This window comes from Ictidomys tridecemlineatus, chromosome 1 (assembly GCF_052094955.1).
Source record: "Ictidomys tridecemlineatus isolate mIctTri1 chromosome 1, mIctTri1.hap1, whole genome shotgun sequence".
Taxonomy (NCBI): Eukaryota; Metazoa; Chordata; class Mammalia; order Rodentia; family Sciuridae; genus Ictidomys; species Ictidomys tridecemlineatus.
This window is the reverse complement of record NC_135477.1, coordinates 211,427,359-211,453,285: the sequence shown is the minus strand read 5'-3', so window position 1 is coordinate 211,453,285 and position 25,927 is coordinate 211,427,359. Positions and strand designations below refer to the sequence as shown.

The 25,927-nt window shown below is 37.4% G+C and overlaps 1 protein-coding gene across 10 annotated transcripts in view; it reads left to right on the top strand.

The window, feature by feature from the left end:
* Nucleotides 1-25,927, top strand: part of Mast4 (microtubule associated serine/threonine kinase family member 4) — a 554,645-nt gene that overhangs the window by 297,720 nt on the left and 230,998 nt on the right. For 5 of the 10 annotated variants that reach the window (XM_078015707.1, XM_040273127.2, XM_040273130.2 and 2 more), the window contains one exon: nt 10,689-10,724. The exons of the other annotated variants lie outside the window; for them this stretch is intronic. In XM_078015707.1, coding sequence (XP_077871833.1) covers nt 10,689-10,724 — 36 coding nt within the window. The remainder of the gene's footprint in view (nt 1-10,688; nt 10,725-25,927) is intronic. 10 annotated transcript variants of the gene reach the window in all.

Sequence of the window (25,927 nt, the reverse complement as noted above, 5' to 3'; positions counted from 1 at the left end):
TTGTAAGAACATTTATAGTAAAAGTATAAAAACATGCATGGAAAGCAAGTTTATAATGAAGGTTATTTACTAGTGCAGAAAAGGACTGAAATGGGAGTTGAGTGGCTCAACAGGAAGTTTTATGTATCACTGAAGTAATTGTGTGCACATGTGTATTTGTATATTTTATATTTTACCCTCTTTGTTTTTGTATTGAAATGTTTTATATAAACTACTCAGTGATTTTATAAAAGTAGAATTCAAGCTGTTTTAGCCAAGTATTTACACAGATTTAAAAATTGATTTGAAGAAAAATTATATTAAAAAAATCTGCTTTGAATAAGAGAATATACCAAACCTGCATTTTGTTTCCTGAGGGTTTTTGGTTTGCTTTTGTCTCTTGCTGAACATCGGCCCCAACGAGTGCAATTTTATAACAATTGGAAGATCTGCTGCACTAGCCACCTATTGGTTAATGGCACAACATCACAGAAAAAAAAAATATAAGGATAAATTCTGGTACTCTTGAAATGCCTCATTATAATACTAACTGCAGGTAGGGGAGGGGAAGCAATTGAGATAACTGCATATGTGATCATATAACATTTAGCTTCTGAACTGGATTTGTTGCTCTGGATTTTTAGCCTGACTTTGATTGTGCTTTTGTACTCAGCAAGGAACCCACTATGTAACTTACCCTGTGTGGCTGTTTGTGTAATGGACACAAGACTGTATCTCCCACCAGATTGGGAGCCTGGAGCAGTGATGGTGCTGTGCTTCTTCTGTCTAGCCTGCCCCTAAACCTGCTCTGTGAAGAGAGACCGTGATTCTATGGCTGTTTGGCAGATGCCAGGTTCTTTGTGGTTTATATTCAGTGTGGGACACAGAAACACCCTTGTCATGATTTTGCTGTTGTCAATAACTAATCTGAACAATCTGTTTATATAAAAGTGCATTAGTATGATGGGTCTTTTATTGAGGTTTTTCCCATATTTAGAACTTAAGTCCTCAAATGACATTTCTAAGTGGAAAACTCTCTGGGAAGAGTTTTCGTTTAGGCAGAAAGGGAAAAAAAGAGTGGAAAAATGAAAAAAAAAAAAAGCCCAAGATATGACCTAATGGATGGCTAGAAACAAAACCAAGGTGTCCCTGGCAGCAGCTGCTTATTTTTAAAGGACTCCTTTGTGTTCTGTTAATTGCCCAAATAAACAGCTCTCCAGGACAGAGACTGCTTCTTCTTCTTTTTTGAATTCCCTAGAGTTTCTTGGTAGCTTTTATACCCCAGAGAGAGGAGCAGGAAATTGGTTATGCTAGCTCCCTCCTCTCCTCCCGTACTGCTTTTTAATGGTCTTAGAGATTTCTCTACCCAGAGAAGAAGGAAATTGTAATGTCTATTCTTAGCAGTAGATTCTCCCTGTACTTAAAATGGTATTTCTTCTACCTTGTTTAATTATGAGCCTCAGTGCATTGTTTCTAGGTCTGTGATCTATAAAAGTTTCTGCGATTATTCATTTCTTTTAGTGGAAGCAATGATTGACACTTAGGTGACTTCTTAGCCTTATGTTCTTTGGCCATATATACTTTAAAGATTCTTAATGGGTATCCAGCAGCAGGAATCCAAAGCAGAAGCAACTCATCATGTGCATAGCAGTCCTGGAAAAATATGTCTCTGCATGCTGAGGAATTGCTGGAAGTATTTAAATTACTGGAAACAAGATGAGTCTTGGCTCCTCTTAATGTCTTGATCTAACAACAATACCAGCATCTTGTAATAGTATTCCTTTCAATAGTGTTTATGTTTCTTGTCTGTTCACCTTTTTATCCACTATTTAGAAAGTGGTTGGTGTCCACTAGGGCTGGCCAAGGAGTAAGTATGGTAGGTGTCCATATTGTCTACCATATGCTAGGCCTGCTGGGAAGCCCATCTCACTTCATAAAGGAGCTGTCGATCTTAATAATTGCACCTACTGCAGTGTCACACATCCCAGTGCCAGAAATCCATTTGCTTGGATCTTGAGGATGTTTTCCTTGGTACCTCACTGTAGCAACCATACCTCTGGGCACAGAGAAGACAGTTCATTAACGGGAGACTTCTGGTGTACTGTCCAGATACAAGGCTACCAGAGAGTAGAGTAGGTGTTGAAAACCATTGTGCTTCATGAATTATGAACTGATTTAACTCATTTCTAATTTTGCCTTTCTTGGATGGGTGTAAGAGTGTTTAGAGATGGGTAGAAAGATGAGAGTGATCAGCAGAGGGAGACAGTATTGTCCAAGAACAGTTAGGACCATAGAGACAGAGGAACCTGGCAGTCACAAGAAACTCTGGGTGGAGCTGAGCCTGTTGGACCTTAGAGACAGATTTGTTATATAGTAGATATACTGAATTGCTTGCATTAAATTAGAAAGTTTCTAAGGTTGAATTCCTTATTTTGAAGCTAGATAGGAAGATAGGAAGTAATCTTATATGTAATTGAAGAAGCTTGGATTAATGTAATTGTACATAGTTTTGTGTACTTAAAAAAAAAAGTTAAATTCAGACATGGTATATTCAGAGCATAATGCCTTGACTGGCTGTTTAGAAAAGTAGTTTGAGTAAAATGAGGTTATTTCCAAAATGTAAGGAGAGGAAATCACCTTGGTTTTACAACTGATGTGAAATAGATTTATGAGATTTTCAGTAAGGTGAAGGCAACATTTCCTGAGAGAGAGGGAAAGAGTTTAATTCAAGCAAAATAAAGGACACATAAGCCACATTTGGATAACTTTTAAAATAAATTTATTTTCTGCTTAGCACTTTCTACCTTCCCACCCCCACAAATATTGAAGCAAGAATTCAAAATATGTATTCTCAAAGCCACAAGAAATCCAGTGTCATTTTGAATGTTAGAAACCCAAAAACAAAACGAAGAAAAAATTGAGTGTTGCATCTGAATTAGCATTTAAAGTGGCATGTTTATATAAAAAGAGAGCGGTGTAATATATCCTGAGAGTAAAGAGAGGATTTCAGACTGGGAAGAATGTCAATTGCATTTATATATTCATGGAGTAGCCAGTTTGGTATTTGGCATGTATTTGCATCATTTCTTATCACACATGCACTTATCTTCTGTGAAATAGTGAGGGAGGAGATTTGGGAGATGGAAACAATGTAGGATTGATATTTTTACCTTTGAAAATAAGAGGAAGAACTTACATTTGCTCTAGTGGAGAGGGTTAGGTTACCCTAGGGGAGGTTTAGATTTTTCGAAATAGGTATGCATTTCAAAAAAACGCTGAAGATAGAATGGGGGGGCATTATGGATGCCCGTGTACTTTTAACTGATTCTCAAGATAAATCTAAAATGACACTTTCATTTGAGAACTACTGTTCTTAGGTGAGCTTCAGGAGGTTTGGAAGTGTTGGGGGTCCTAAAAACATGAAAGAAAATACCCATTTCATATTTACTAGGATAACTTTTTATCAAGTCCAAATCCAGCAGGATTTGGGGGAAGGTTTTTCAGTGAGAAATTCTTTGTAGTAAGACCTATACAGAATGACCCACTGGGACAGGTAAATATGTGTGCTTTCTCACTGAAAACCACCTTCTCCAGTCTGCAAATCTGTAAAGAATCCCTGGGTAGCCGTCCAGAGTGTGGACTCAGGACACACTGCCCAATTTTGAATCCTCTCTCTGCCACTTAATCAGGTATGTGATTTCAAATGGTACTTAACTTCCATGTGTCCTGGTTCCCTCATTGGTAAAGTGAACATACTGTTATATTCAGGAATTGTTTAGAAGATCAATTAATATTTCTAACATGGTTATAATAGTGCCTGCATGCAGGAAACACCGTGTGTTTTGTTAAAACATATTAGGGATTATACCTTGTTCCTTCTTCCTCCAAATTCTGTCTTACTGAGTTAGACAAAAGACCACAATGTAGACTGGGCTGTTTCTTTAATGCCAGATCATTTGAATAGCTCTTTCCAAGGGGCTATTTTGTTTTCCAAGGAGAGGTGTTAAAGGGGGAGTTGACTTCATATCCCTGGGTTGATCTTTCACTCTATCCTGTGATCATAAACCCTGATATAGAAGTTTCTACATGTGCAACAGAGACAGACCTATACAGATTGTGGCTCTGTATCATCAGGATGTGGGGGAATGAAATCCCTGTGTTCAATGGCCCTTTTAAAATAATCGTTCACTTTTCAGCATAGTATATAGGTCACTTCTTGAAACTCTGTTTTAGGGCAGAAAAGTGTTGATGAGAATGATGTGGGGCATTATAGCTGTCCATATGGAATATTTCAATCATAGGATTATAGAACTAAAAGAAACCTTAGGAGAAATCTGATTTAAAATAGCTTTATTTGATAAATGAATAACTGAGAGCTCAGGATTTGGGACCTGCTTTGGTCAGATAGTGGACTGATTTTCAACCATGATGAGGATTTAGGGTTCCTGACCACCAGGGACTGGAGCAATGTTTCTTCTTCAGATCAATATGCTCCAGTCACAAACATGGGTGGCAATAAGGGGGTGTAGACATTTAGTTCTAGAAAGACATGAATTTTAACAGTGACATCCATGGTATGGACCAAATAAAAGATAAGCTTCAGAAAGCATGTTTGACTTTACCATCCTTGTCACAATTTCTTTGAACTTTTTTGGAAAACAAGGCCAATTCTTAAAAGCTTCTACTTAGCTCGTAGGAAAACCTTGAGTCACTCACCTACCACTGCCAGGAGCAAAGCATACCTCAGAATAATAGAGACTAGTGACAGGGGTGCAATTGTCCCAGCTGCAGCAACTGGCAACCCCCAAATATATCCATCATTAGACATGTGAGCAGCAGCTGAGTTCTGTATTGCCCTCTGTTTACCCACATTGCATGGTAGTAAGTTGGATGCTCTGTGGCCCTGACAGGAGAGGCACTTGTGTTTCTCTTAGTGTCTTTGGGTCCCTCTGTCACAACAACTCCTGGAACTTCAACACCCTTCTCTTTTACTTTTGGTGGTGGCAGACTGTCAGACCTAAGCAGCTGCAAAAGAAATTAATGTGTTTTAAGGTTACTCTTTTTTTTTTTCTTTTCATTTTTTTGCTTTACTGCAGTGGGAATCTTACCTTCTGAGGTTTTGGGGTGTCATTTCTTTCATCCTAAAGACACATACATTGTCTTTTAATGTGTTGTTTTGTAAAGTCTCCTTTTTTTGGATGAGGTCCGAAATGTTATATGTTGTAACATGAGACACGCCTGTGGAACATACCAGTAACTCCATAATTCTTCCCTTCTCGGTGACCATCTGAGCTTTGCTTCACATCACACATCATCCAGAGAACTTTTGGCTCTCACCCCTAGGAGATGCTAGGCAGATAGTTCTTTCAACACAATTGCCTGAAAGGAAAAAAACAACGACTAATTATAGTTTATGAATTTGATTTGCAGGTGGACATAAGTGGGTGGCATGAATTTGACCTAGAAGGACATATTTTAATGTCTTTTTTAGAATGAAGATTGTAATAATAAATTTATACATGTATGGTATGGAGGGAAAGATCTTAAATGCCTGTGTTATAGAAATATGAAATATTTTTTTCAAGAAGTCTTTGGATATTTTAGAGATACTTATATGAAAATATTCTTAGTTTATTAGACACTATTAGTTTAGCATAACCTTTATGTTCTTTATTGTGAAGGAAAAAAAGTTACTTCTAACTTCCTGTGTGTCTTAGAGATGCATGGGATTAACCTAGTGGTGACATTAGCTCTGAGTGCCTTATTGTTACTAAACCTGGGTTTTCCTTGGCAGTCTGTCATTGTTATGGGCAGCAGTTATGGGCAGCGGTGTTATGGGCAGTGGTGGTTTGTGCTTTTACTTAGAGAAGTCAGCTTAGAGGCAGAGGTTATCTTTTTGATTTATTTTTTAAGAGACCGAAGAGGGCATTTGCTTTTGGGGTTGGCACCATGTGACTTCCACGTGTACCTGCTGCAGAAAAAGTGTGCGGTGAAGCTGGGACCTTCCCACTAGGCTGGGCAGCAGGGCCACTGGAAGGAGAGTTTTGTGTCTTTTCCCTGCTCCCTGGGGCATTTCTGCCAATGTAGTAAACACTAGTATTTGTTTTGCATGGGGCATATGAATGAGTTCACCAGGGGTTTTGTAATTCAAGGTATCAAGCATAGTGTTTATTATCTTAACAAATCAAGAATCAATTATCTGCAAGAATAAGCAGAAGGTTTTTTTTTTATGTCTAGGGTAAATTAGTTTAAATGCTAAAAACAGTCCTTGTGGATTAAAGAAGCACCTAGAAGCAATGAGGTATGTTTTAAAAATGAACTTGACATTACATATTGAAATGAAATTAATAGATCAGTATACAGGTTTCATGTCTTAGGGGAACAATGGCAGCTTTTTTAGGTGTGCCTCCAAGGTATTAATTTGTGTGTAAATGCAGTCACAGGGAAAATATTGTTGTCAAACATATAGATAAAAGCATATTACTTAATTATTATCTCTGAGAGTTCAGGCCACTTATCTCATTCTTTTTTTTTTTCTATTTACTTTTTTTTTTCCTTCTTAAAGAGGTTGCCTGGAATGTTTAGGACCATGGTAAAGATGGTGATGGCTGTCTTTTCAGGTATTTGAAAGGAGAATTGAAGCAAAGATAGTTCAATGAGGGTACTTCATAAGCCTCTGTCTAGTCTTCCATTCAGCACACACCATATCTACTGTTTAACATCACCTAGCTGTACTCTGTTAACATCCCAAGAACTGTGAGATCTGTTTCTTTTAGCCCAGAGCAGAATATAACACAACAAAACAACTCGACACCCCCACACAATGCTTCCTCTCATGGAATTCCATGTAGCATGAACCAACTTCCCAAGAGCACTATCACCTTCCCTGCTCTACCAGTTAACATTGCAGTTCTTTCCCTTTAAAAGCCAATTTTATTGAGGCATAATTGGCATACAATAAACCATGCATAATTTGAAGTGCATAATTTGATATAATCTGACATGTATACACCTATAAAACTATCACCTCCAGCAAGATAATACATATTTTAAGTACATGTAATTTATGTTTATATATTATTATTTTATATTTATACATTATTATTGTATAAATAATATGTTATACACATAGTATATGTATGTATATTCATATATCTCCTATAAGTTTTCCTTTACCATGTACCCCAACCAGGCAACTACCAATGACTGCCATCTCTAAAGGTTTGTATTTATTTAAATAAGTAATTGGAACAGTACTGTACCTACCCACCTCTATTTATTTTTATTTGTTTTTTGATCTGACTCCTTCCAATCAGCATCAGGTTCTTTTTACACTACCTGGATTATTGTGGTTTAATGTAAGACTTGAAATTAATTTTTGTGGCATATGTTAACAATAATTCATTACTTTTTATTGCTATATTGAATGGCTGTGCTACAGTTTGACTGTTCACTTGCTGATGGGCATTTGAGTTGCATATTCTTTTGGTCTTTATAAATAAATCTGCTATAGGTTGAACTCTAATACAAAAATTTGAACTCCAAAATGCTCTAAAATCTGAAGCACTTAAAGTTGCAAGAATTTTGGATAAGAGATGCCCAAGTCATGGAAATGATCTATCAATATTTTCTCCTGTCCTGTGGCCTGTGTTTTTATTCTCTTTGTAGGATCTGTTGAGAAACAAGAGTTTTTAATTTTGTTCTAATTTATTGACTTGTTCTTTAAATACTTTGGTGTTAAGTCATCTTTGCATAATCCAAGGGTGCAAAGGCTTTCTCCTGTGTTTTCTTTCAGAAGTTTTAGAGTTTGCATTTAGACTAATGACTAATTATGAGTCATTTTTTGTATGTGGAGTGAAATATGGATCAAAATTCATGTTTTTACATATAAGTATCTAATTGCCCAAGAACCAATTGTCGAACAAACTATCCTTTGCCCACTGAATTGCCCTGTATCTTTGTCAAAGCTCAGTGTCCCCATGTGTGCGCACCCACAGGCTTTCTATTCCATTTTGTTCTTGGTCTATTTGTCCTTACACCATTGCCACACTGCTTGGATTATTGTGGATTGATATAAGTCTTGATAATAGTAGTGAGGACCTTCTAACTTCCTGCATCTTTTCCCCATTGTTTTCACTGTAGTAGGTTCTTTTACTTTAGAATCAGTTTTGTCAGCTAGTATAAAAAGCCTAGGGGGATGTTTTTTTTCTTTCTTTCTTTTCTTTTTTTCTTTTTTGGAATTGTACTGAATTACAGATCAATTTGAGGAACTGTGAAGAGTTGATGAGTAATTCTGATGAAACTGTAGCCTAGAAATGGATTGGAGAGAATAGAGTGTCAGTGGCTACAGTATGGAGAGATGGGGACAGGACTGCCTCCACAGGGTACTTTTGGTGTAAATGATTAACCCACACTGGGGAGACCAATATGAGAAATGAGTGACCAGAAAGGAGTTCATTCTCTGTTAGAAAGCCCTTAGAAAAGCCTAAGGGAATGGTTGGGTGGGTGGCGGTAGAAGCAGCTCAGAGAATTATTTCTAGTTGGAGTTTGAGAGAACTACCCACATTTCTTCTGGAAAGAACTGCAGTGGAGAACCTGGAATCAAAAAGTTAGTGGAGGAGGAAGGGAGACCAGGAGAGGCTCAGGGGCTTGGGAGAAGGCCACTGCCTGAGGAGGTGGTTGAGCTGGACTTGGAGAGTGTGGCATTAAACTCTAAGGACCAAATTATATAAAGCAATGAAGGCCTGTTGCACACTTGACCAGAATATTAATCTAGAGCAATGGGTCTCAACTCAGGGTGACGTTGCTCTGAAAGGTGACATTTGACAATTTCTGGAGACATTGGTGGAATTATTGGGGTGTTACAGGGTTTCTTTTTCATTTGGAAGATGCAGAGATACTGCTCACTACCCAATAACATACAGGGAACCTCTATTCCCACACCAACAAAGAATCACCTGCCCCAAATGTCAGTAATGCCAAAGTCCAAGGCCCTGGTCCAGAGAGGAAAGAGCAGAATCAAAGGTGGAATGAGAGTGAGTCTTCACTGGTTGTCTGAGATCACATAAGTGCACTGAGTCCCAGAGGAAAAAACATGTTCTCTTGTGTAGTGATGGCAGAAAGTTACCTGGATGGCCAGGAATTGCTGTGAGACTCTCCTTTGGCAGTGTTTTTGGAAGATTCTTAAAATATGCTATTAAATAGAACTAGAATTCTTTTTAACAAAAGAATACCTTGACTACAAATAAATGGAAGGAATTTGGAACGTCTGAGTTAGTTCACTTAAGAAGAGAATGAATGGTCATGGCAATGTCCTTGGGGTTATCAACTAGTCTGCTTTTGATTACCAGTGATAGGAAAACTAACCCAAAGTGACTGGAAAAAAATAAAGGAAATTCACCAGCCAATATGACTTTTTACACCAGGCTTCATGTGTGGGGATTGATCCAGAAGGTCAGGGCTATCATAGAGGACCCTGGCTCTCCTTTCTCCCTCTGCAGGCTTCCTTCCATGGACATCTGACGGCAGTTCCCAAGGTCACTCTTTTTTCTTGTTCACTTTCACTGGGAGAGAATTTGTCTCTTTCTGTTATCATGAGTTTCTTGTTGATTGGACCATTTTAATTTTTTTGTCCAGCCATGAGCCTGGCAATGTTTATAATGTTACTCTCATTAGCTCAGGCCTCTGCTGTCCAGTGCAGTAGTCACTAGGCACATGTAGCTATTGAGCTCATGCAATATGACTAGTCTAAATTGAGATGGGAAAAATAGAATGTGAAATATCTCATTAATAATCCTTATATTCATTTCATATTTAAATGATAATTTTGGATATATTGGGTCAGATTAAAAAAAATATAAAGACTATATTCATCTGTTTCTTTTAAAAGTTCTTAAATGTGACTACCAGAAAATTTAAGACCATGTAAGTAACTTGGAATTATATTTCCTATGGAGAGCAGTAGTGTAGACCAATTAGGAATCCTTAGAAATGAAGTGTTGTCAATCCTACCTGAACATGTGGCTGATATACACTGGGGAGAGAGAAAATAGATACTGGACAAGTCACCATAAATGAACACAGTCATGGTCATGAGACTGTCATTACAAAGATTTGTTCATTGGCTACTGTTTTACTAAAGATGAATGTTTGGAAATTCTAGTACTCTACTGCCACTAATCCAAGCTAATTTTTTTTTAAATTTATTTTGGAAAATTGTTTAATTAATCATTGTGCTCTTAGTAACTAGTGAACTAGCACAGAGTTACACAGAGTGGAAGAAAAAGTCCCCATTCCTTTCAACCCCTGTGTCCATTCATAATCTTAGGTGGCCAATGTTCTGCTGGTCTGTGTCTTTCAGTTCCCTGCTCCATGTCCTGGCAAGTGTGTCCACAGACATTGACTTGTTGCAGTCATGGCTGCTGCCTGTCCTAACAAAAATGTAAAGCACTCACTCTTCAATTTGCTTTTTTGATTTTATCAATCTTCTAAGTCCCTAGATATAGATTTATCCTATTCATTTTAATGATTATGTCATATTTTACATGATACATATATTACATTCCATGTTATTGTTTCTTTATTAATGGACATTCATATTATTTTCAGTACCTCCCTTTCCTCCCCATTTCCCACCCCACAACAAACAATGCTACAATCAACATCTTTGTACCTATATCCTTACGTGCTGGTCCTTTTTTTTCCTATAGGATAGATTCCCAGAAGTGGAATTGCTTGGTCAAACGGTATGTGTATTTTTAATTTTAATAGATACTGCTAGCTTACTTTACCCATAGGAATAGCAAATCACCTTCACACGTAAGAGTACCCATTTCCTACATTCTCACCAGCACTGGATGCCACTGCCCTTTGTAATTCTTGCTAATCTTATTATCTCTAATGATTATTTTAATTTCCATCTCCTTTTCTATCACTAATGCTAAATATATTTTCAGTGGGTATTGTCTATGAATTTTCTCTCTTTTTCATTCCATGTTCATTTTAAAAGCCCATTTTTCCATTTTCAATTTCTAGGAACTCTTGTATTTTAGAAATATTAATCCTTTGTTGTATGTTTGCAACTATATCTTTGTGGTTTTTATCTCTGGTTTGTAATCTTTTGCTAAATGAAACCTGTTAATTATTGTTTAATCAAGCACGTCTTCTTTTCCTGTATTGCTTCTGAGTTTTCTGTCGTGCTCAGGGTGGTACCATCTTCCTCAAGGTCAGATAAACATTTTCTTAAGTTTTTTTCTCCAATTTTTAAAGAACATTCTGTTTTACTCTGATTTTAAGCTTCGTACATGATATGAGATAGGATTCTTTTTCTTTCCTAGATGGATAACCAGTTATTTAAGTCCTACTTGTTATATAAGAATCTTTATTTTTCCTGGGATTGAAATGTTACCCTGGTCTCATGTAAAGATGCCACATGTTATTGTATCTATTTCTGGATTGTCTATTCTCATCCCTATCTGTCTATTTCTGTTCCTACACCATTCTGTTTTGAATGCGGTGGCTTTCTAGTGACTTGTCATGTCTGGTAAGTTCTCATTCACAACTCTTCTTTTCATACTTTACATGACTGTTTTTTGCCATTTATTTTTTATTTTCCATATTTTAGTTTAATTCTAAAATTTAAAATTGCAGGAATTTTATCATAAATCGTTTTAACATGAAAGGTAATACAATACAGTAAAAAGAATCCAAAATTAATATTTCTCAGTATGGGACCTCTTTACCCAGTTGATAATTGGAAAAATATTTACTGATGATTTTACTGAGGATTATTTTTTATCAATTTTATTTGTTCAAATGTGGTCTTACTTCATGTCTATTCTAATTGTATAATTACTCCAAGGTACAGAAGTGGGATTACAGACATAATATTTTAATCTGTTCATGAAATGAATCATTGCATTAAAGCTTAAAGTTGTTTGTGTTTAAAATAATGGTAATGTTAGCTTACAGATGAATGTATACATTAAACAAAACGTGAGGTCTATATCTCTTCTTTCTTTCTTTCTTTTTTTATGCTGAAGTCAAACTCAGGTCTTTGCTCATGCTAAATATTCTACCACTGAGATATAACCCAATCCCAAAATATGTATTTGCTTAAGGAAATACAGAAATATCCCCATATAGGTCCTGCCTGTGTTTATTTGATTCAGTAGAAAAACTCATTAATTTTTTCGGTTACCAAAAATGAAAGGGTGAAATATTAATGTATTATAATTATTACTGAATGGCATATGGATAAAATACAATTATGTCTCAAAAACTGAGATTCCTATAATTTTAATGGTAGTAAAATTCAAATAAATAGATGGGTATAGAATTTTTTGCATATATGTAATTATTTAAGATCATAATTTAGAAAAGTGAGGGAAATTGAATTACTAACACTAAGACCAAAAAAGGACAATAAAGTTAGTTATATCAAAACTGTCTATTGAACTTAGGATCTTTACCAAGTCAAAACCAAACATAGCCTATGCATGAATGCAATATATGTAGCTTGGGAGGCTAAGACAGAAGGATCTTGTGTTCAAAGTCAGCCTCAGCAAAAGCAAGGCGCTAAGAAACACTCTATATTAAAGTGAAACCTCTCTATATAAAATTCAAAATAGGGCTGGGGATGTGGCTCAGGGTGAAATGGCCCTAAGTTCAATCCCCAGTACCTCCCCCCACTCCCCAAAAACAAAACGAAGAAAGAAAACCAAATATAGTTTTCTGCTCTGCTCTAAAGGTGATGATGAAGGGTTACTCCCTATCTCCTATCTCATACTTATGTGGAACTATTCAGAAGGCACTTCATGGACCCCAGTTTTGGTCTCTATGATTACTTCCCATTAAAGGGTACCAGGTCTTTTTTTTTTTTTAAGATCATAACTGGATGCTATCTGTGGTTGAGATAGACATAAGTTTATTGTTTTCTGATCTGCTTTTTGCTAAAGATCAAGGCTTCTATAAGTAATGTCTGGAGTGAAGGTTGTAAAGGACAGATTTACCAAACTGAAGGAATCTCTATTGGGTATTGGTGAAAACATAAACAGCAAAGAAGAAATGGTAATTATAGCCAACAAATCCAATAGTCAATCATGAAATACGCAAAGATGACAAATGATACAAACTGTGCTAAATAAAAGGCTTCTCATGTTTCCACATTAACTGTGTTTTCATCAACTCAAGGTGTGTTTTCTGAACCCAAGTTTTAATCATCATCAAAATTGACAGTTGATAAACATAAATATAAAAAGATATAATTACAGCACATCTCAAATATGATTATATGTATATATTTATGTAAATTCTACATTGTTAATCTTAAAATTGTCCTAGAAGGTAGGTAGACTCCCCAGAAATTTAATATCATAGTAAAAAAGTAATAATATATAGTGTCATAAGAGAAAAAATATCCAAGGGTTTTTTTTTTTTAACTTTTACCATTAAATGTTTAACCATTTAATTTGTTCCAGGGCTCTCCCACTACTTCACACCCTAAAAGAATTATTGAATTAGGGTAGAGAACCTCTGTTTTTGCCAAACAACATAAAACTCTTGGAGAGGGTGGGGAGTGACTGTAGGAGTCCCCATGCAGTACTGTGGCCATGGGGTTTACTTTTACTGAAGCTAGTATTTGTTGACCTGGACAAGATGTCTAAAAATCCACTCATGAATAGAGGACACAAAGTGATAAGTTGGGAAGCTATAGGCACTAGAATAATAAAAATAATGCTCACAGGATTTAAGGAATGGAGGATGGGGGATGCCCCAAACTGGGGGGAAATAAAAAGTGTGTGTGTGTGTATAATTTATATCTATCCAAAAAAATCTGATACCTATATTTCCTTTTTCAAAAGCAAAAACCAAGGTTGTGTTAGAGACTGAGTCTAACATAAAGATACTAAACAAGTGCAGGTGCTGCTGTGTTGACCAGAAAACATTTGGATGTACCTCCGGAGGTATTTTGCTTAGTCTACTACTAGAATATGTTAAGACTTCTGTACTCAGGAGTTAGCAAAGTATTGATGCTGGAGATCCATTGCCAGCATTGACTTCCATATTGCTTAAATTTTAAACAGATCTTGTCAGGGCTAACGAGTAGCATCCCCAGGGAAAATGTAGTTCTTTTGGCGTGAGGATTCACCCTTTCCCCAGGCTTACTGCAGAAATTATAAATCAGTCGTAATTGTTACCTGAGCACTTGTCTTCTGCAGGTCTTCTCGCCATTAAGAAATGAGTCGAGATTGCTCCATTTATTTGGATAAAGCCTCTGGGTCAGTAGTCAGTGACCCCTATTCTCTGTGCCTTAAAGAGAAATTGCTGCCTCTATCTTTTGGGAAACCTATTGTGAGATAGTGATATGTACCCCCAGCTGCACTGAACTTTCAGGTTGAGTCATGTCAAAGGACTGCCTTTTAAAATGGCACATTAAATTTGACCCTTGCTATTAATCCCTATAATATTTTTATACATCTGAATGTTTAAATGTCAGTCTCCTCTGTTTTCTGCTGTCATTTCTGCTAGCATTCAAATTCTAATGAATGAAATAGCTACTTGCAAAAAAAAAAAATCAGTCTCTCTCTCAGTATTGCATTCGTTAAAGGCCAACATACTATCTCTTAGAAAGGAATAGGGCTATTGAAATGCATGAATAGAAAACTTCAAAAGTGAATCTGTCAAAGTGATAGAAAGTAAAGATATTTTAAATATAATTGCAGTTGTATTCAGTAGTGAGAAAAAAAAAAGTCAAAGCGTTCCTACTTAATGCCATTCCTGAGGTGTGGAAAATGTTGTGAGAATGAGTAGGATATTCACAGGAAGGAGGGCGCCTCAGCATTCTCTAATTTAGGGCTGCACGTGTCTCCCCACCTCCAATTTATCTGACCAGGTCTCTACCATTTCTGTTAAGGCCCCTTCATTTTCATCTGCTCAGGCTTCCAACTGTGGAGCATAAGATCACATTTGTAGGGACACTGGGACTGAACAAATATTTTCTTTTACATGGAACTTTCAGAAGAATCCTTTTATCTCCTAGATGGCCAGGCTCCTTGGAGGCCTGAACAATGCAGACTCTCTGGGAGCTTAACACACTTTGAAGTGGATTGCTCCCCATTGTAGGTCCACAATAAAAAGTGGGGTTTTCATAGTCTTTGTATTGATGTCTGCAAAGCCAGATGGCTTTGTAAAAAGAGCCTAAAAGCAGTGTAACTGATTAAAAGAAATGCCAGGTAGTTGAAGGCTTCCATACCCCAATGTGAGTCTAACAGAAAGAATTATTCTCTTGGGGTATGTTAATATTAGAGAATCTCATTCTCCCATCTTCAGAGGGTGGCCAAAGACAATAGAGCCAGGTGTCCGCACCAGGAGCCTACAAAATGAAGGTGTCTTGAGCCAGCCATTGGAAGAACCACTTTGAAAGGAAATGAAACTGGCCAGAGTGTTTCATTTACTTTAAGTAAGGGTTGTGGATACTTGTGGGGGGGTTGTGTCTCATATCAAATTTTCTTTTCTTTCTTGTGTTTTAATTGGGGTCCTAGATCTGCATGGTCTTGAAACTCCAAAGAGTCCACTGTCTCGTGCCTCAGAGCGGCAGCTCACCCTTCTCTCTACAGTGTAAATGGCTCTATTGAGTGGATGCTGGAGCCTTGGCTTTTTTGTGTCTGCTGTAGAAATCATCCTGCCTGTGTGTGTAACCCTGCACCCTGACCTTAACCTAAGAACACAGTCATATTTTTCAAGTTGTTTAGTGGAGGGCTGATGAAACTTGGCCTTGTAGGTACAGGAATTCATAGAAGTGACAAATTGTTCTCTGCTTTCATAACCGAGCATCAGAAATGGGCTTTGCAGCCAAAGGAAGAAAAAGCTCATCTTAAGAAGAACTTGAAAAACCATCATGAAAGAATTAGCTGGCCCTGTGTTTAGTTGGTTTTTTTTTTCCCCTTCATCAGGAAACACCTTAATCCTGCAATGAACAGCATGTGATAGGGGTTTAAAAACCAAAGCACAAGGCTCTTCCGTTTTCTCTGTTACCATCTCTCCCCGCCTCATCAGGTGTGCTGCTGTTGGGCTTGCAGAGCAGAGATGGCCAGGAATCTGGCACCTGGCAATTTCCACTGAAATAGCTAATTTCAAGAAGAGTTTGTACATTTTGACCTCTCTGAACTTCTGTGGATCCTTGGAAAGAGGGAAGTAATTCAAACCTGAAGGCATTTCCAAGAAATTGTGTTGGAGAATAAATTGATACATGTATCCCTATTATTTTGGCCTATCTTTTGAGTAGCAATGTAGAATACATGATATTTTAATACACTAGGGCTAACTTGTCCTTGTATAAAATAGTAATTTGAATAATTTTTTCTATCAATCATGTAGGTAATCATTGAGGAGGACCAGAGAAGCTAGAGAACACAGTTAGGAAGAAATGTTTTCAAAATTACCCTAGATCTTATCACTGAGGGAATAGACAGTTTTAAAAGCAGGTAATTTAGCTTTCATTACTGCCTTTGGTGCATTATATGATTTTTTCTTTGCATACTTCCACTGTCAGAGTCTCAGTATTTAAGAAGTGGGGAGGCATTTAACTTTACTATGAAAATCCTAAGATCATAAGGTATTAATCATTTCTTCTGATTATGTTCGTTGTAGAAAAATACAGTAATGCAATGAATATGATTGTTTTTACTCATCATCTAACCATGCAGAGACAGTCCCACAAGCATTTTTATTGTATGGTTTTCAAGTTGTTTTCCTCTAAATCCTTGTTATTTGATGATGACTGATTCTTGGTGTGAGTTTTCCTTCCAGCTGGGAAGTGCTTTCTGGAAGTGATCAGTCGTACCTGAGGCAAACACCTTGCTTGCTTGCTTGCCCACAAATTTGCTGTCATCTGATATTCACAGGAAAGTGGTGGACTACTGTTTCTAGTGGTCATGAGTAGTCATGGAGGGCGCTGAGGTGCTTCCTTACTTTCAGTAATTCATCTTATGAAATTCTAAGTGAGAACATTTTTTTCCTTTGGCTTTAGATGGTATTTGTTTATAGGTTGAGGAAAGCTTTTACGAATGACTCTGAAAAATACATTTTAATAGATTCCAGGAGTCAGCAGAGATGCTACATTCATCCAGGGTACAGAACAGATTTTCTTTGTTTTGCTGTAACAATTGGGGCCTTGTGAGATTTCCCCAGAAACCAGTACTGCAGCCATTCTTGTCAAGCTGTGACTTGTTGATCATGGAGGGTTTCCGAGAGGACATATCTTTAGTGTAAGTTTGCACAGATATCCTGTTGGCATGGAAGCTCCCTAAGGGCAAGGGTCTTTGCTGTATCCTCTGTGCCTGGAACCATGCCTGTAACGTAACTGGTGACCCACAAATGCTTGTGGAACGTTATTTTGTGTGATTTGAAATTATACATGTTCCTTACCACTTTGCATTCTCATGGACTAACCCATTTGTTAAATGAGCAGTTTAATTATTGAATTTTTCAATTAAGTTGCTTTTTTTTTGTATTAGGGATTGAATCTAAGGGTACTCTACCAATGATCTACATCCCTAGTTTATTTTTTATTTTGAGACAGAGTCTCACTAAGTTGCTGAGGGTCTCACTAATTTTTCCCAGGCTGGTCCTGAACTTGGCGATTCTCTTGGGTCACTGGGATTATAGGCATGATCTACCCTACAATCTTTTTTTTAAAAAAAATCAAACCTTTTATTAGAACAGATAAGAGTAATAGATGGAATTATGAATTATCCATTTGGGGTTTTTAGTCCAGGAAAATTTTTGAAAGCATAGGCAATATAGGCTTCCATTCACTTTTATGAACTGAGGAATACTAGAAGTTGATACCTATGTAAAGTGTCTCTCCGATTCGGTTTGCTGGAAGTCCCTGATTGACAGCTTTGCTGGGACTGGGGATAACACAGGCGAAAAATAGATATTATTTGATAAGAATAAAACTAAACTTTTTCAATTGCTCTTGTGGCATGAATTGTTGTTGTTGTTGTTGTTAGGTTAGAGAAAGAAGACAGTTGAAAAAAACAAAAAGTAACTAAACTGGGGCTGGGGATGTGGCTCAAGTGGTAGAGCGCTTGCCTAGCATGCATGAGGCCCTGGGTTCAATCCTCAGCACCACATAAAAATAAAGATATTGTGTCCACCTAAAACTAAAAAATAAATATTAAAAAAAGTAACTGAACTGTGGCTAAGAAGCCTTATCTGTTGAGGTACAATATCTTTGTAGTAAAAGTATAAAACTATGCTTGAAAATAATAAACATCAAATCCACATTAGTGTTAACCTCTAGGGGGAGAGAGGGAAACTGAGATTGGGTAGGGGTGCCAGGGGCCTTTGGCTATGTTTTCTGTTTGATTCATTAGGTAGGGTAGTTGTACAGGTAGATGTTCATTATTTTATTTCTTTTCCAGGTTCTTTTATTAAAAAATAAATAAATAAAAGATGGAGAGTGGATAGTCATGGAATCGAGATTTCTACACTCCATTGTTATCATTAAAAGATTTTTTTTTCTTTTCTAGTTTTTCAACCTCTGCCAGACAGATCCTATTGGCAAGTTGAGTAGGAGAAATAATGAAAGGATAGAGAGGTCTTACGGAATCAGAATTGTATTCAAGAGACGTTGAAGTGCAGAATCCACTCAGATGCTTGAACTTTTCGAATCCTCAGCAGTGAGCAGCTAGACCTTCTGATGCATAAGCACTTAACTCTTCTTTCAGTTTCCATTTTTACATAAGCCATCGGCACCTGCATGTCTCTGGTTATAGTACATGCAGAGACTTTGGAACAAAGTTAGGCGATTTACTGACTTCTCATGATCTTGGTCTTGGTGGTAGAGGATCCTTGTCAGAGTGGAAACCCCATGGTTGCCTCTAACTGTCCACCTGACCATTGACAAATATTCCTGGAGCTACCCCTGGAAGCTCTGTGGTTGGAGTCCCGAGTATGTAAGTAACAGTGACTGAAAATCATGGGGCTTGAAAATTATCTTGACACAAAGACAGAGATCATAGTGAGGCACATACAAAGATGTGGATGCCCGAGAGGAAAGAGGCAATGTGCTAGATGTACCCAGAAAGGAATGCTCTATCCACCCTTTGTATTAATGTTCCAGAATTACTGTAACAAAATAATACCACCTGGGTGGCTTAAACACCAGAAATGTATTGTCTTACATCCTGGAGGGTAGAAGCCTGAGGTATTGGTGTTAGCAGGATAGATTTCTTCTGAGGATTGTGAAGGAAAATTGGTTTCCTACCTTTCTTGCTTTTGGTGAAGATGTGGAGCCCATTCCAAACAATTTAGTAAGAACAGGAATGCATACTCCACAGACCACAGTTCAACTTCTGCTGGTTTACAGGCAATCTTTGACCTTCTTTGGCTTATAGAAACATTCATCTATCTCTGCCTTCATCTTTACATGGCATTTCATCTTTGTGTATGTTTGTCTCTGTGTGCCAATTTCACCTTCTGAGGACATGATCATATTAAATTAAGGCCTCACCCTAATGACGCCATCTTAATTCCATCTGTTAAAAGACCCTATTTCCAAATAAGGTCACGTTCCAAGTTCCTGGGAGGTAGAGCTTCATCTTTTGGGAGACACAGTTCAACCTACCCTTCATGTACATGCTGAAGTCTGGAGGACTTATCCCACGTGCCATTAGGTATTACCTCAGTTGAGCTTGTTCTGGTCCATGGCATGTTTCTTACTGACCTTTTTCACCAAATTCTTTGGAATGTCCTCCATAGCTACACTGATAGTGAAGGGAAGGACTGTGGAAGAACCTGGGAATAAACCAACTTATTTGTTGGGGAGAGAACCATTGAAAGTGCATTTGCCAATCTACAAGGCAAGAAAAAAAATATGAGTCTCTCCATGCTACTATTTCTTTTCCCTTCTCTCCAGGCTCTTTGCCACACCTCATTAGAGCAAAGACTAATCTATTGAAATTCAATCAATTCTACTTTAGATGATGGCAAATGAATATTATTTCTACTACATTACCTGTGCAATCGGCCTGTGTGGGTAAACCTGGAAAGCTCCCCACTATTTATGCCATGTTTCTCTGAGAATGTGGTCTGGCATCTGAAACTTCTAGCTGCACCTACGGAGCAAAGTGTTATACCTTGTTCATATGAACTGGAGAGATGGAATTGATCAGAACTAGAGGTCCTCACCACTTGTCTTCTTCTTCCATAGTGGGTGCTTTGGGAGCCCTGCAGATGCATGCTTTTGAGCAAGTGTGCCCATCTCTGTTGGAAAGCTATTGCCCCACATGCCAATGGACTCTCCCTGGTGACTGATCAAGGCTGGAAACTGAGATTCCTCGAGGATCCCCCTGAGGTGGAGGAGTGACTGCTTATGCCCCAGACTAAATCATCTGAGCAATGGCAGAGACATCCAGCTGCATATCTACTATTTATGCCCCACTTCTGACTTAATGATAAAACTCTGATTTTTGCGGAATGATAATGTACTAAACTGAAAAGACCATCCCTACCAGGATCTCTCCCTCAATGGATATAGTCAGGGTACTATGTTGTGGGGTGAGATGTAAGCAGACCTTGTTTCAGGAAAACCCAGCTGATAGAGATCCTTTTTCTTTTCTTCTACTTCTGTCTTCCTGTTAGGAATGCACTTGTGTTGGATAGGGACCCAATAGCCACATGGGCCTATGAACAAGAGGGGCAGACTGGACCTACCAAGGGAGGTGGAACTAAAAGGCACAAGTCTCTTAAGTGTCATGATTTGGTAGTCACCCAAGCAGCCCTAGACTTGTCGCTTCATGAGTCTTGTTAACATAAGAAAGCGTTAAGCTATTTTGTTTGAGGTACTTATTTGGGTTAACAATTATATGCAGTTATACCTAATCCAAAGAGAGACCCTCTCCAATCACTACCCTGTTCAGGACAGTGTATCGAAGAGGAAAGGCCAGTCCAGGAGAAGAAAGAAAAGCGTATTTCTTCCCAAGACTTAAAAGAAGAACTGGCCTGTTGTGCCCTGGAGCATCTTTCCCCTAAGGCATCTTGTATATGAACTGAGAGAGAAGAGTGAAACTATGTCCTCTTAAGCTGCTCCCTTATTCACCAAACCTGTGCTTCCCAATATCATAGTTGATGTTGGTCAGGGCCATTTTCTGCCAGATAACACTTGCAACAACAGCAACATCTTGGCAGTAAAACTGTTTTGATTACCTCATGGCTTTTTACCATTGTTTCAGGAGGTGGGTAGAAAACAAAGAAAAGGGACTTCTGGTACCAGTTAAGAAGTGTCGTTCTGGTAAACTCAGTGAAGCTGACACCAGAGAGCAATTCTTTGGCCTTCCAGAAAGGATTAATCTTCAGCTTTAATTGTCATGCATTGCATTTAGGCTAGTGGTATGTATATATGACTGTGAATGGATAAAACAATGGATGTGGACAGATCAGAAGTTTATCAATGTGCAGGACATGATATGAGGAATAATAAGGAAGTATGACATTTTTTAATCTCAAGGAATAAAGAATTCCCTGATAGATATACATTTTTTTTCTTTGTGTTTTCAAAACTGTGAGATAGAGCTATAGAAAGGCAGTTCTCTACTATCTGGGTTCACTCTCTTTTTAGCAATGAAATGATTCTCTGATACAATGTGTTATATGGGAGGAAGCTGGGTGGGCAAGGCTGCTGTAGGAGGTGCAATTGTGGATCTGTGGGGAAGGTAAAGCAAAGAGAATAAAATTGTGTGGCAGAACTGAAGTCACATACTTGTTCCTGTGGAGGGGACCCACTCCACACAGCTGTGTAGGGTAAGTAAAGGGTTACCCTAAACACTCCTCATCCATCTTGAATTATTCATGCTTCTCTGCCTCTTTGGATTCACAGCTAGCTCCTAGGGATGAACATTTTCAGGGAGAACAAGGTTTAGGTGAACTATAGCTTCTTAGATCTTATTTTATCTGTAACTAGGCAAAGTCAGTTTAAGTGTGTCAGAGTCACAATGATATGTGAATCTAAAGAAGTACGTGTTGCTCAGAGAAATGATACGGCAGTTAATATCATTATACTTAAAGTGTATGAAAGGTATTTTTTCCAGAATTTGTTTGCCCTTATTTATGCAATTTTAATTATTTATTGCAGCGTATGCAATTTCAAATATTTACAGGGGCTTTTCAAGGTTTATCCTAACCTCTTCGGTTCCTGTTACTCTACTCTTGCTCCCAAACTATTAATTTCACCAATTGCAAGTTCACCTTTCTTGGTGCTTATCAGGAACCTAATTCTTTGTGGTGGGAGAGGAATCTCTGTTCTGGTTTTATATGTCTTCTTTCATTCCTGATGAAGTTATGATGATTGTCACTTGTTAATAAAACTCAGATTGGGCTTGACATTGCATTGCATCTGTTAATTTCTAGTCGTCATCATTCTGCAGCAATCTAGAATGCCAAAGGATTATTTGGATTATGTTATTTTTCCATGCTATGCTTGGTTTTCATCACCCAAAATATTCAGATTATATGGAAGACATTATTACCACCAGAAAGGCTTGTGTATGTAAGAGATACTGTAAAAAGGGACAGGGGTACCAAGTACAGGACTGTAATCGTTTTCCATTGATATTACAACCAGAATGGGAACACTGACACCTGGTGATCCTGTTGGATGGTGTCACTGAAGTTTTAAAAGAACATGGAGGAAGCCCAAAGCCACGCAGTCTTTAGGGAATTATGGAAATGTTTTATGACAAGGTTTAGTGTCCAGTTATTATTTTTCAGGTGTGCAGAGGATTGTTAACAAGGGTACCTTCAAACAGTAGTCTGGTTGGTAAGAACTAAAACAAGGATGTCCATCAATTAACAGTCCCTTTTCCATTGCTGCCCATGAAATCTGTACCAACAAGGGCTTTTTTATGTTTGTTTGTCAGACCGAAGTTTGAATTGTTTGAGAGGTTTTTGGAGATGAGAAGGTGAGAAGTCTTCCTCAGGAAAAGCTCTGTCACTCTTATCAGAAAGATTCTGAAACTTATCAGCTTGTATAATGTAGGCATTTTCTTTTCTTTTTTGGTACTACGATGGAACGCAGTGGCACTTAACCACTGAGCTGTATCGAGAGCCCTTTGTTTATTTTATTTTGAGACAGGTCCTCTCCAAATGTCTGAGGCTGGCTTTAAACTTGGATCCTCCTGCCTCAGCCTCCTGAGCTACTGGGATTGCAGGCGTGCATCCCTACTCCCAGCTAATGTTGGCATTTCATGGGGAAATTTTAACCCTAGAGAGAGGGGTTTGACCCTTGTATGAATGTCTTTATTTTATCATCTAGTGTTCTCACTCAAATAGTAATTCTACAAATACCTTTTTCATAGAAGACTTTGCTTTCATTATTTTATTTTAGCTGGACAGTGTGATTTCAGAAGTGGTGGTAACTTCAGAACTTGTTGTCACTTCATATATTGTGCATTTCAGAGAATAATATAGTTTGCTTTTTCATGAAAATAAAAAGGAGAGAAAAAGGAAAAAGAAATAAACTTGTGATGAAATTGTACTTGCACTTCAAGTTAAATTCCCTGGCTGGCCTCTTCTGGTTTGAGACCATAAATGATAGAATCTTGATCTAAAATGTTCAGTGTAAAATGAATGGTGATGAAGGTATTCTCCATCATGGGGTTGATAATTAGTTATGCATGGGTCATGGGTTGGTGATTAGTTCTGTTCCTCAGAGCATGTCTTCAATCTTTGATATCTACTTAAGCTATGTAAATAAATTGCACAGTTTTTATTATGATTTTTCTATTAATCTTTGATAGAGTGAAATTTGATATTTTCTCTGTGACAAACCATGAAATTTAGCAATTAAATTCTTTCATTTATTCAGAGTCTCCACTTGGTTCAAATAAATCTCAACAAAACATTGTGTTGAGGTTTTTAAAAATATTACTTAGTGGTCCTTTGGCAACCAATAAACATACCTTATCATAATTACTTCTAATCTCCTGATAGTTGTATTCTTTAATTCTCATCTAGACAAGAACCATATTGTCAAACCAAGAGGCACTGGGAAGCAGGAGTATTTTGGCCCTGACAAACATAACATGATTAGTCTTTTAAAAGTATATTTTTTATCACTTACTACTACATTTAATCATGCACAGATGCATGATTAATATTTAATATTAGTTAAATATTTATTTAATTGGAATAAACTAAGTACTTCTATTTTTTTCATCTACTCTCCCTATTTTGTACTGGTATGCCTCTTTTATATGGGAAAATTTCTGATAATAAAAATATTAAATATTTATGAAACATTTATGTAATTTGACTCCTTGCAAGTGAGATTATAAATTTGGAATTACATATACATTTATTTATTTTCCTCAACCAAACTAATTAGTAGTTGTTCCTCATTATTTTCCAGATCAATAAGTTATTTTAAATTTCTTGGACCCAATTTTATTTTCTTGGTTTCATGTCAACTCATTTTGAGTTATTAAGTCAGTAAAACAATTCACCATTTACAAACTGTTTTAGTCAGCCTTTTCACCATTGTGACCCAAAGACCTGACAAGAACAGTTTTAGAGGTGAAAAAGTTTCTTTGACTCTCACAATTTCAAAAGGCCCCGGCCACTGACTGCTGAATCCATTGCTCCAAGGTAAGGGAGAACATCCTTGTGGGAAAAATGTGGAAGAGGAAAGCTGCTAGGGACATGGCAAAAAGGAAGCAGAGAGAGATCTAATGGCCAGGGACAAAATATAAACTCCAGAGGCATGCCCCCTGTGACCCACCTTTTCAAGCCACACCCTGTCTGCCTGCCTTCTAGTTAATCCCTGCCGGTAGATTAATCCCCTGGTTAGGTTATCACTCTCATAATCCAATCATTTTACCTCTGACCATTCTTGCATTATCTCACACATGACCTATGGGCGAGGAAGGGGGAACACATCGTATCTAAACCATATCACAAGGTATACTTTTCTGCTCTCATTATGGGATGTTTTCATTCTGGGTTCCGGGAACAAGTTTCTGGAGACTGAATTTTTTCCCCATAGTGTTCATCTGAATCTCTAAAGTCTCCCTGGATGTAGAAGGTTAAGGAGGATTATTTTGCTTCTGTCAAGTGGACCTTTTCTCTTCCTAAGTTTTCAGCCTCTTGTGACACAGTGCTTTGCCTCATTCTTGCTCTTTTTGGAGGACCTAATAGCAAAATGGCAGTGTGTAGTGACTGTGAACCTGTTTCAGCATTTCCACCAAGTAGTGATATATACTGTTGGTAGTTGGAGTCCCAACATTTGGAGGTACTTCTCAAATGTGAATGATGCATAAACTATTTTAAAAGATATTTTTTTTATTCTCAAAATATTGACTTAAATAATTTTTTATTTTAATGCATAAATTTAAAAATCAAGTATAAACTTCTGCGTTTACTACTAAAACTAAAATTGGAACAAGCACAACACAATTACAAAAAGAGTAGCATTTAAAGCATACTTTATTGAAATACATCACCCTTCACTGTATGAGTATGCTGTTGGTTGCTATTGCACAGGCTTCCTTATTTGTTGTTCTGAGTTGGCATGTTTATTATGTTCAGTGGGAAGCTCCATTTTCTTGTAACAGTTCTAATAAAAAGTATTTGGTGATGATTTCATATTGTTCCATGATGTCTTCTTCTTCTTCTTCTTCTTCTTTTTTTTGTTTTTTTTTTTTTTTGTTTTTTTTTTTGGTACCAGGGATTGAACCCAGGGACATTTAACCACTGAGCTATATCCCCATCCCTTTTTTATTTTTTATTTTGAGACATGGTCTTGCTAAGTTACTTAGAGTCTCGCTAAGTTGCTGAGGCTGATCTTGAATTTGTGATCCTCCTGCCTTAGCCTCCCAAATCACTGGGAGTACATGTTTGCTGCAACGTTCCCAGCCATAATGTCATTTTGTCTTCACTCTACTAGCTC